Raw genomic sequence first — 12,828 nt, 5'->3', positions numbered from 1 at the left:
ATTCAGGTTCACCAGATCTTAGATCTGTTTGTTTGATTTCCTTTCCAGTTGCTGTTCGTATGTGGGCCGCCGAGGGGGAGGTCCTCAGGCCATATCCATCGGCAAGAACTGTGACAAGTTTGGCATTGTAGCACATGAGTTGGGCCATGTGGCTGGGTTCTGGCATGAGCACACACGACCCGACCGGGACCAGCATGTCACAATCATCAGAGAAAATATACAGCAAGGTAAAATAGCTACTGTACCAGGTCCAGATGCTGCTGGGTGGAGACCTCACACCTCACTGCACTTGTAGGAAACTGCCTCTCTGGAAAGCTCCAGTAGGGATCCTCCCTTCCTGCTGAAGGGAAACAAAAAAGGGCAGTCATTGCCAACAAAGGGGGACAAAATTATTCGAGTGGTTCACAATCTCAGGTGCCCAATGGCATCTAGCTTTGAGGACATTTTCAGAGGCTTAAACTATGCCTCTTTAAGGTGAGGATCAGTGATCCCTTCTGGATATCTCAGCCCCAGATATTTCTAGAACAGAATAATAGCAAATTAATTTTCAGTGTCACTTAGCTGCCTCTTTTCCCTGTTTTGCCAGCATTGGTAGATAAGTTGTGCTTGTATCTTCCTCAGTACTGAATGCATTTTTAGTTCTAGGCTGGTTTTGTACATGAAGTTTGGAGTTGACTAAGATGGTCATAACTTGCAAGATCTCCAAACTTTCCTCATAATGTGTAGTTAAAGCAACATGACCCCTGCTAAGTTCTAATGCCTGTGCTAAGCTGGTTGATAGTACTGGAGCATTTCTGGGCCAAAGTAAAAATGAGAAATATGGTCAAATGCATTTCAAAACTGTCATGGAGGGAAGGTTGGGCAGACTAAAACAGGTTCACTTTTCATTTGATCATGCCTGGCCTTTTATGCATCTCAGTGGTATAATGAATTTTACATGAGCCAAGCAAAATGCAACTTGTGAATACTCTGTTGAGCAAGAGAATGCTTTCCCCCATGTTAACAGAGCCTTGTATCACAGGTCAGGAGTACAACTTCTTAAAGATGGAAGCCGGGGAAGTGAATTCTTTGGGAGAGACCTATGACTTCGACAGCATCATGCACTATGCCAGGAATACTTTCTCAAGGTCGGAATCCAAGGTTACATCTCCTTACTACTTTATATAGTGCCTGTGGCTGGTGACCCATTGTACGTAGTGGCAAGAAGGTGATCTGAGAATGTTTTATCTAAACTTGACCCATGTAGTTACTTTAGAAGTGGGATATATTGAACTTCAGAAATCTGTGCCAACGAGCACAATAAAATGCTTACAAAAAACAGAAGGCTCATTTGAAATGTTGTGGGGGAACGTGGGGAACCCCACTGTGTCTGCCTCCACGCACAAATCCCCATCTAGAACCCTAGACAATGCGATGGAGCAATCAGGTTCTTCATAGGTGATTTGAGAACTCTCCTCCTTCCCCAGTTCAAGTTACACTGAGCACTCAGGGCTTGTTTAGCACACCACATGAGTAGCAAAAGCCAGACTGTGAATACCTGTAGGAACCAGATTTTAAAATTCCAGTACCGTGCTGCCTCCACAGGAAATTTAGAACTGGTGGAGGGGAATGTGCATTGCTGTCATTGGAGGAATAGTGGTTAAAGGTAAATTTGTGGGACCACCTTTAGTTACTTCTGTGACTGCAGTGTAGCAAATTAGCCAACTAGTTTGGGTATGGGTGACATTGTAGCCCTGGCACCATGGAAATCAGTGCAGGTTGCAGAACCTACCTGAGAAACTGGGTAAACACTCTGGGGCTGTTAGCCCACACCGAACTCTATACTGGTGCAGCTGTGCTGCTGGCAGCACCCAAGCAAGCTGTCAGCCACATTAAATAAGAGAGCAGCAAGTGTCCCTTCATGAGAAGAGTAACGTACGTGCTGATAAGCAAGCCTGCCTCGGTGTACTTCTCCTGTTCCTACTGTTTTTCGCTGCATTATTGGCTCTTCAGTGACCAAGCTGTGCCAAATGCCTCCTTTAATGAAAGCAGACAACCATAGTAAGATAAATATTTACAACTGAAAACCTATCAGTAACCTCTGTTACATTATTGTTAGTATGTGTGTCCAAGTACAGCACACTGAACCCTGAGCTCTGTAGGCTTGTGACTGGGTTGTCACTGGAGAATGTTTCTGTTCAGTTCTTGCTTTAGCCCGTTGTTATCTGAGCTGCACAAAATGGGTCAGTTGTTGTATGAGCCAGGAACATTCGCCACCCATGTCATCCCAGCAGGTGGCCTCTCCAGGCAGGGTTCAGGGCAGTGTTGCAGAAGCATTCATCTCTGCAGCTCGTTGCATGAATAGAGACGCTTTATTCTATGACCACTGACCTGGCATCTACAGAATGAGTTAAATGGATTTCAGGCATTTTTAAGTCAAATTCTAAACTGTGGCTGCCCTTCTAGAAATCCTTCCCAGTTCTGCACTCCTTGTAAACTCCTCCATCTCTTTTCTGTCCATCTCTTTTCTGCCAAGCACATCTACTCTGCAGCCTGCTTAGGAAGCAGATCTCATTTCTGTACATCTTGCGAGGAGGGGAGACATTTTCATTGCCCAAACAAACCACGAGTGTTCACTGTAATCTCTCACTGGTTTTATGGCCGGGCCATAACTGCTGTTTTGCTTACCTGTTTCTGTGCAAGTCAGATCCACTGCAGTTGAAAGAGGGAATTAACCAAATATGCTGTCCCAACTTCCTCTCTAGGGATGGCTGGCAGGGAGCACTGTTTACAGCAAGAAATGTCTTTGTACCAGATAATTCACATTAGGCAGAGTTTTTTTCCTTCCCTTAGGGCATCTATTGAGCCTTTCCAGAGTTCAGCGGAGTCTAAATGGTAGGAATTGCCTTGCACAAAAGCAGGATTAAGTTATTACCTTCATTTATACTGCAGATGCCTTAGAGTCTATGACTGTTAAAATCCACAGCCTTTCAGATTGCTGCAAGACCAAAAAGGGATCAAAATTGAAATATTTTTTATAAATATAACTTTGTGTGTAATAGGACTTTTAGCTTCTTCTCTAGAAGCCTTTTGTCTCCCTGATTTATCCACCTGTCCCAGGTAATGGTCTTTGTGTAATCATTTAATTGAATGCTAAGCACTATTGTATGCAGTGAGTCTGCCCCCCCAGGCAAAGGCAGTTCTGGTATGCAAGTTTCACCATCCCATTTGAAGCTTTTGAATGCAATAAAAATGTCAGGACAGAATATGTATCATGTTCTTATCCAGGACATGGAGCTTTGAAGACAGGGCCAGTGCAAACAATTGGAACTGTGGAATTCATCACTCCCCATCCCAAGCTAACAACTGTGCAGCACCTGCCTGCTGTGGCCATTAGGGACTGCTCTGACTCAGTAGGTACTGACAGATGTGCAGCTTCCAGCTGTAACTCATGGTGCTTTGCAGGAAGTACCATAAGTTACAGCATTCCCCCTGACCCAGACATTGGCTGTTGGGTCTGGGGGTTGGGGAATTTAGCTTCAGTTCAGAACAGCTGCGTGTTTGCCTCCACTTTCCCCTTGTCCCACTTCTCCCCCTTCCCAGCTCTGGTGCTGTCTTCAGAATGGTGGGGGGGAGGGAGTGGGAGGAGCTTGGTCTGGACTTTGCCCAGCCTGCACTGGAGAGTGGGCGGGTGGATTGGAGCCCCCATGAAACTCCTTCCCCACCTTCTCCCCCTCCCATTTGGAAGGGGAGGCAGCCCTGCTCCCAGCACATACTGACAAATATTATTGAAGATGCTCCATGTTGGAGTTCCTCCATCTGAAGCCTCATGCAGCGAGGGTTCAGCTTGTTGCATGATTGGGTATTTTTTTACATGCTCTGCAGTTGCGCACTTTGTGTCACTGCATGGCTGTAGAGCGCTTCAGGGGCCCAATTGCACAACACACACTTTGTCAGCACCAGTTTGACACCTGTTTGTGGCTACTGGTGTCATGGGGTGATACCAGTAGCCACAAATAGGTGTCAAACTAGTGCTACCCCAAAGTCTTCCTTGGCTATGAGGGAATTAGTTCACTGCAGTTAGGCAGCCTGCATCTGATAGCAAAGTTTCACTATTCCTTAGATGCCTGTAAGTTCCAGGTCACTGGGTAATTGCTATTAATGGCTCTACTGCACTCAAATTTGCCTGGCACTTGATGTTTTCCCTTCCAGGTGTTTGGTATATATTTATCAACTATTTGTTAATGTGCTCCTTATTCATATAGTTGTGTTCTCTGAGGGTAAGGGCACCTTGTATTTCCATACACCTCTGTCACAGCCTGGCCATCATCCTGTCTGGTCAGATAGTAATCCATTAAGGGGGCCCAACCAGTCGACTGTGCTCTTGCTTGAGCACCCTAGGTCTAGATAAAGCTAGGTTGCTAATTCTAGCTCCAAGTGCTATGTAAACACCATAGCAGAGCCACTTGTCAGCATGTGGGACTCTGTAGTCCAGCTGTCTTGAATCCCCAAACCAGTGCTCCAGGCCTGCTGGTGGTTTATATGTATCCCCTTCCTCCCCTTCTGCCTCCACCCAGTTCTTCTTTGTGGGTATTCTTTGAGGCCAAAATGGTAGGCAAGGAATGATTCTTGACTTAGCAAAGGGATTCTTTGTTCAGAGGTCTGTTTACTCTCAGGAAAGCACTGGAGTGTTAATGCTGTTTGTAAAATAAGTCCCAGGATTGACTTACCCCTTCCATGAGTCTGGGATCTGATAAGCATTTCAAGCTAGACAGTCTCCTTCATCCCTGCCTTCTCTTTCCTCTCCAGCCTGGTCTTCTGGCCTGTGGTGGTAGATAGCCAAAATGCATCAAGATGTCCCCATCCTCCTCCCCATCTTTAAAACCAATGCTTATCCTTTTCTGCCCATGACCTTCAGGGAACCTCTCTTTTACTAGTGTTTGATTAGTTAGTTGAGACGCAATCAACTCTACTACTCTGATGTCTTCTCATCAGCTAGGTTCCAAATCCCTAATACAAAGGATTGCTCTAATCCAAAATGGAGGTTACACTCTGAAATAAGGACAACAACAGAAGTTATGAACTTCATCCTGGATTTATGATTTGTTATAGGCATACCCTCCTCTCATACCTCTGAGGAAAGAAGCATGGAAACTAGTGGTAGTCAGTAGAGATCATAGAATCATAGAAAATGAGGGTTGGAAGAAACCTCAGGAGGTCACATCCAGTCCAACCCCCTGCTCAAAGCAGGACCATCCCCAGCTATATCATTCCAGCCAGGGCTTTGTCTAGCTGGATCTTAAAAACCCAAGGATGGAGATTCCACCACTTCTCTGGGTAACGTGTTCCAGTTCTTTACTACCCTCCTAGTGAATGTGTTTGTTTTTTTTAGTATCTAACTTGAACTTCCCTTGCTCCTTGTTTTGTCCCATCTTCCACCACTGAGAACAGTCTAGCTCCATCCCCTTTCAAACCCCACTTCAGGTAGTTGAAGGTTGTTATTAAATCCACCATCAGTCTTCTCTTCTCCAAAATAAATAAATCCAGTTCCCTCAGCCTCTCTTCATACATCATGGTCTCCCTTACCCACGCTATTTTTGTTCCTGTCTGCTGGACTCCCTCTAATTTGTCCACGTCCTTTCTGTAGTGCAGGGCTCAAAACTAGATGCAGTACTCCAGATGTGGCCTCACCAGTGCTGAATAGAGGGGAATAATCACTTGCCTTGATTTTCTGGCAGTGCTTCTACTAATGTAGTAGCCATTAGCTTTCTTCACAACAAGGACACACTGTTGGCTCATATTCAGCTTACTGTCCACTGTAACCCTCAGGTCCTTTTTCTGCAGAGCTGCTGTTTAGCCAGTCAGCCCCCAGCCTGTACAAGTGCAGTGGATGCAAGTCCCATGTCACAACCACTATGAATGGGGAGTGAACTCCTGAATTCCACAACTAATAAGTGTGAACTTCTGCCAGCTAAGCTAAGGGAACAGCACATCAAGCTAGTGGCACGCTACCTCCTGTGGATCAGAACATCGGGTTATTACACAGTGCAAGAAAGCAGTTATTGCCGTGTAACTACCATCTCTCTTTAAGTAAGTGTTATCATCTGTTTATTCTACCCTCTTGATGTAAGCATGGGGCAGAAGAGTATAGGAGCTCAGTAACTCCTTGCAAAAACTTCTGGCACAGGTAATTACTAAGCATTTTGATAAAAAGGGCTGTCCTCAAGAGATGCTGACAAGATAAAGCAGCTTTTAAATCACCCTTAAATCACCACTGCTCCTGTTCAGAGGCCACCCCAGAGCCTCCTCTGTTTTTGCAACCTTAATTGGTTGGTTCAATAGTACTTTCAGACCTTTTGCCCCCTTCCCCCAGTTTTTTCTGGGGCCTTAGTCTGTTATCTCCCTGCTTTGGTTTTGTCTCCTGGTTCCTGTTTTCCTTTCCACTTCAGTAGCATAACTGAAGATGGGCAATTGGGTGCTTACTAAGTAAAGGGAGTCAATCGTTGGAATGGAGGCAAGGGGGCCATACAGAGTAGAGGCAGGACTCCCCTTGTTTGACTCTTCTTCCCCCTCCCACCTGCCCCTGGTCAGTGAGAGATGCTGCTGCATTGGCCCCACAGCCACCACAAAATTAAGGGTTTTACATCATTCATTGTGACACAGTTCTGCAGCAGCTGTGGGGCCAGGGGAAAGGATTAATAGCTGAAGCCCTGAGAGCACTTCTCATTAGTGTCAGTAGTCAATGGGAATTTGACTGGAAGTGCAAGGGACCATAATGAGGATAAATATACTTTAACAATCGTGGCTCCTGCTATTACCCATAACTAATGTTGCACATCATGGATAATATGGCTACAGATTTATATTTTCTAATGCACTGGCTGACACAAATCACTAAGCTACATGGTCAAAAAGACAGAATTGGAAATCAGTGTCCTCTCCCTCTATCAAGACTCAAATAGTGAGTTCTCAGAGAGAGATTTTACTGTGTTCTATTAAAAAAACAAAGCCTCATACCCCCACCAAAAAACCCCCAAACAAAACCAAACAAACCCCAAACCCTTAAGGAAAGTGTGGTTGCTAAGTCAGGGTTAAGGTTTCCTGTGCAACCTTAATTCACAGCATGCTTTTTCATATGCATTACATCCAGCCTGCAATTACATCATATGATTTTGTTTTCCACGAGATTCTTGCTTGACTTAGTATGCAGGTGGCATGGTCCTTGGGGCCTGAGGCAGCTGTTCAATAGCTCTTATTTTTTCCCTTTTTCAGTGTGTGGCGTCATGCTGTATTTACTGCACACCATTCAAACCCAGCACTGGATATATTTCCTGATAGGCTTTACCCCATGAAGCAGTATTGTATTGTTTCTGTTTTCCGGATGGGAAATCAGATGCAGATTTAGGCCAAAACTGTCCACCTCTTCTGGCACATAACTTGCCAGCTACCACCTGACTCTTCAAGGGATAGTGAAAACACATAGCTCCATTGACCTCAGTCAGGATTGTATATGACAAGCATTTCTTCAGATTATTTTATAACTTTTTAATGTTAATGTAGTACATATGTTCAGAATAATGAGCAAGCATTAACTAATCTCGAGAGTATTGCTGTTTGAGTTAAAGTAGCAGTTCCCTGGAGGTCAGGCTGTTAATCTAGGCTTATGTTGGCCAGTTGGAAGACAGAGCAGTTGTAGAGTATTTTGCTACAGACTGAGAGGTGCCAGTTCGAGCCTCACTTTGGACTGGTGCTAAAGGCCAGTCCCAGTCATCCCAGATATGAATGGGTCATCAGGATGAGGAACCAAGGGTGATCAAACATAATGCTGATCCCATCACTCCCTTCTGTGGCTGCAGGTGCTAGTTCATCTTAACCATGTTAGTCTGATGGGCTGTCCAGGCTTAGGTCAGAACTTGGAGTTTTCACTAGAAGGCTGCAGCACACTTCACCGGTGGATTACACTTTTACTATCTAGGCTGAAGGAGAAGGTGATCAAGAAGGAGACTAGGACTTGGGACTTGCAGATTGCTGTATTTATTGATGCCTTGCATTATCCTAGTACTTATTAGTCAGTGACTTAGAGCATCATGAGGCTGAGTACTCTTTTGTAGGTGCCAGAGCTAATCATATCATTTAAATATTCGTTCTGAGAGTCAGTTCAGTTAAGTGCATGGGATTTGGGTCTGCATTATAGGACCTCTTGGGATCTATTGTGAGCTGTGCCAAAGTGATGCCACCCATCCTCTGCTACCTTGTCTTAAAAAGTGGGAGAAGTTATATTTCTTGTCTCCAAAAGTCAAGCCTTGTTCAGGAAGGGTTGTGAAGAGCACAGCCCATAGTCAATGAAAGAAGGGAGGATAGAAGCCCTCTTCTTTTGAACCCCAACCCAGTGTTCATTCCTTTAGGTCAACGACTGTTGACCTTTGCTAATGGCCATAGGAAAACATGGTTCCTTTTTGCCTGTGACTTGATGACACCTCTTGATGGAGGAGGCTGAGAAACCTAGGAGCAAAGACTTACAGCTGAGGCATTCCAAAGAATTACAAGCAAGCATATACCAAGTCTTAGTGAGCATGTGCAAAAGAGCAATTTCCTTTATTTTATAACTTTGAAAGCTTTCCAGGTTTGCCCCTGGGGGCAATAACAGGCAATTCTCTGACCTCTGAGTTATCCTGCCGCCAAATGTCAAGTATGACAAACCCCTGAGGTGGCCAAAAGAATGTTTTATTGCTAACTAACCTGCCCATTTATCGGCTAAACTGATGTCTAGTAATGAAAAAACTATTTTTACTGAAGTCTTTTTTTACAGATTCTGCCCCAGGCATACACCCAGCACAAAAACTTTCAGCCTGAATTTGTGGGTTGTGTTTGCCAACAGTTATAATAGAAGTTGTTAGGCTACCTTAGATGATGAACATCACTTGTATAGCTGGCCAGGAAATACTTTCACTCCCTTGTCCCACCAAAATAAAGAGTTCAGCTTGTTGAAAATGAGAAGGGGGTTTTTGCTTTGCCATAAACCTGAACATTTGCGAAACGGTTTTTTGGGTTTTGGTTTTTTTAAAATAAAACTTGTTTAAGCAAATTTTATTTTTGATGAAATAACATTGCTGGAAACTCTGCTCATCTCTAATTAGTGTGGCTCCACCTTACAATATTGCTTTAAAATTGTAACAATGCAGAGCTGGGACTGCCCCCCCCCCCCCCCCCCCCCAGCCCTCAGTCCCAAATTACTTAACCACCTTAACAATACTGTTGACTTTAGCAAGGGCTATTCATGTCTGAGGTATAGCACATATTAGAAAGCTGTTCTATGTGGATCTAATTGCACTAGTTATTGTGCCCAACCCTAATTTTCCTCCCCATCTTCTTCATACCATTTCATCATTTTCCTTAGAAATAGAAGGTCCATCACAAAGAGAGGATGTTTTAACTTCAAGTGGGTCATTTGTACTGTGAATGATACAAGACATTTAGGGGTGACATAAAAAATCCATTTATTTAGCATAGCTGAGTCAACCTGGTTTTAAAACCTCAAAAGTCATTTCTGATACCTCCCTACTCCCCATATTTTAACTTTAACTTTAATACAGTTAAAATCCTTGCACATCTGTACATAGACTTCAGTGGAATTATTTGTATGCTTCAATTAAAACATGTGCTTAAATCTTTTGTGGGATCAAAGCCTAGTATGTGAGAAGGAACTCCATGAATAAGCAGTAAAATGGAAGCAAACAGAGAAGAGAATGGGAAATAACACTAAAGATCTAGACATGTAACACACATATCAGTATAAGAAAAGAAATGGGCACACATCATGCAGCTCTGCACTGATGTAACTTTCTGAAAATTAGTGTGACATTACCCTGGGGGGAAAATACAGCCTTGCAGGAACTGTGGTATATGCTATGTTGGCATAATTGTCATCTGTCTGCTTCCCTCGTGGACTATTGCACACCCCTGCCCCTGAAGGCAAACCACCTACTGTGGCAACTACCTAGGGGTAGCCGGTCGCATGTCCACTCTGGGATCTGGTATAATATATACCAGTGTATGAAACAATGTCAGTCGCACTGGTGTTACTGCGTTGTGCGTCGCGGTGCAAAGGGAATCACTTGCTGGGCATCTAGGACAAAGCAAAAGGACCAAGAATGGAGATTAGGTGGAAGTAAGAACAGGAGGTTTTCCTTTTGGTTTTATCATTTAAGAATGGACTGTCCATGCTAGACTCAAACAGAAAAGATCTCTGTCAGAAAAACAGAATCTCAGTACCAAGCAAAAACATCCCTTCCTTCTCCCGTGGTCACACTGTTTGTTTAGTGCTACTGCTGACCCAGGCCCATGTTGATGTGAATCTTGTAAAAGGATATTTCCCTGCCTCTTCTGATTTATGTAATGTAAGGTAAGTGATGTGCTTGTGCTTAAATTGAAGCAGAAGCAATCTTTGGTATACCAAAGAGGAATTTATTAACTTGGCAGAGCTATCTGCACACTTGGAAACTATTCAAGTGTCAGGAAAATGTAAATGTCAAACCACAAATTTAATTAATTATAAAATATGGTCTCTGGTCAAATCCTGTTCTCTGTTCGTGCTAACTTAAGGTCTGTGGTCATGGGGTTCACATTGTTAACCACAGTTATGTACATCATGCTGCCTTCATTCTTTCACTGCTGTTTCTCTCTCTCTCTCTCTCTCCTTGCTCCAGAGGGGTTTTCCTAGACACCATCCTGCCCCGTCGTGATGATAATGGAGTTCGGCCAACTATTGGTCAGCGTATTCGGCTTAGTCAGGGAGACATTGCTCAAGCCAGGAAGCTGTACAAGTGCCCAGGTAAATATGATCAATACATGTGGCTCTTTATGGATCCCATATATCTATGCTTTATCTGGAAGGTGTTAGAGTTCAGTTACATCTTAATCCCTTTAATGAAAGAACTGTGGGAGTGTGGGCCATTCATGTGCTTCAAACTGGACCTGTGGAGTAAATTCTACTGACCTACCATGTGCACTTTGTTGCAGTGCTTAAAGTGTGTCCAGACTTCTGAACTGGAGCTTAATATAAGGAAGAGCATATAATTCCAGGTAGTATGACAGCCAGACTTATTTGTGTATTACCATAGCACCTAAGCCCCCCGTTAAACTAAAAGTGTCGAAAAGTGTCACAACCGTGACCAGTGTCATTACCATATTTACTCACATAGAAGATGACCCTGATTACAAGATGGGCTCCTAATAATTAGATTCTATATACGGAAAATGTTATAAGTTTATTATCATTTCCCAGGTACAGAATCTAATTATTGGAGGTTTGCCTTGAATTTGTTTCTGTCTCACTGCTACAACAGGGAAAATAAATCTGGGGGGTCAAGTAGCTCTTTGCTCTCTGCTTCCTCCCCAGCTTTTTCTCCTACCAGCCCTTTCCTCTCTCTTTACTGTCAGACCCTGATCTCCCTGAGCACATGGAAGTGAGGAACAAATTTGAAAACAACCTTGAAATTAAACATGGCTATAGCAATTTGCATATAGTACCCATGCACTTTTTTTATCCAGAATTGATGCATGTTACCTTTTTTTTTTAACTGCTGCAACTTTTAGCACAGGTACTGCATAAACATACTTTTGAGCAGTACTTTTGTACTACATACAAGTAGGTGCCAAATATGCATGTTGTTAGTCTAAAGCCAAAGGCTCATGATTAACCACGTAGTTCAACAGTATTTCAAGCCATAGTGACCCTATAGCTCAGGACTGCTCAGTATACGTGTGTACTCCAGATTACCACCGACAAAGGATCCATGTACTAATGAGTCCCCACTCATGATGGGAACCAGGTATTCTTGTCCTCCAGCCCTGGGATGCTCCAAAAATCTATATGCAGATGAGGTGCAAGGCAACCTGATCCAGCTTCACCTCATGGAGGGTGGGGCCACATTATTCATATGTGCCAGGTGGAGAGAGGAGGCGATAGAAGGATTCTAGGTGAACTGTATGCAATCTCATGGCTGATTATGACTTGAAAAAGGTTGGCAGTGAGGAAGACTTCACTTAATGAGCACTATTATATGTCTAATTCAGCTGGTCTGCGCTAACCTATTCTTGTGGTGGGTTCCCAATATCATAGTTGCCCAGTGTGGGCCACGGTTTTTATAGTCATACTCAGTGTCAGCTGCATTTATTCAACTTGATAGTTTCCATTGCTGAGCACATGCTACTTCTGGCAGCAGTTTAATGATAGACAGTGTATTTTGTGAGATTTCCTTGTATGCGATTATATGACGAGGGGCTTTTTTCCCCATACCAAGTGAGGTGGGGCTTATTTTGTATTCAAGTAAATATGGTATGTTAGCAACAGTGTTAAATATAGTAGACTAAAGGTCTGTGAATATGGGTAGGTTTTTACTAGTTATGCCCATATAATTTTTATGAAGACTTGTGTTTTAGATCTATCTTGAAACTTTTTCCAAAGCAACATGAAAAAAGCTGGAAAAAGCCATTCTTATGGACTTCACACTGGAGGTTATACCGGTATAACTGTCCTTTTAAATCGTGCATTAGCTTATTGGGATACACTTCCTTTTGTAGACAAGTATTGAAGCCAGTGTTTTTCTCCATTACTTATATTCTCTTTAGGTCTCATTTTCTCTTCTTTAGACTTATCCAAGATGCAGCTTATTGAAAAGTTTTAATTTAGTTAGTTTAGGCACAGTTATTTGCATGTTTAAAAGTCAAAGTTGTCTCATCATTTTTTCTTGTTCTCAACAGTAACTTTCTACTCTTGCAGCTAAAAGCATTCAAGTGAAGCTGCAAACTTCACAAAAGATCTTAAAAACCCCATTTGGATCCAAGGTT

General features: G+C 43.2%; 1 protein-coding gene across 2 annotated transcripts in view; it reads left to right on the top strand.

Moving 5' to 3' along the window:
• The window catches only part of TLL2 (tolloid like 2), a 202,671-nt gene that overhangs the window by 125,036 nt on the left and 64,807 nt on the right, over positions 1-12,828 (top strand). For both annotated transcript variants that reach the window (XM_090058020.1, XM_090058021.1), the window contains 3 exons: positions 49-227; positions 1,022-1,127; positions 10,686-10,810. In XM_090058020.1, coding sequence (XP_089914146.1) covers positions 49-227; positions 1,022-1,127; positions 10,686-10,810 — 410 coding nt within the window. The remainder of the gene's footprint in view (positions 1-48; positions 228-1,021; positions 1,128-10,685; positions 10,811-12,828) is intronic.

The sequence above is a fragment of the Crocodylus siamensis genome, chromosome 7 (assembly GCF_052110815.1).
Source record: "Crocodylus siamensis isolate JL-2025a chromosome 7, ASM5211081v1, whole genome shotgun sequence".
In the NCBI taxonomy this organism is placed as follows: domain Eukaryota; kingdom Metazoa; phylum Chordata; order Crocodylia; family Crocodylidae; genus Crocodylus; species Crocodylus siamensis.
This window is presented reverse-complemented; position numbering and strand designations above follow the sequence as displayed.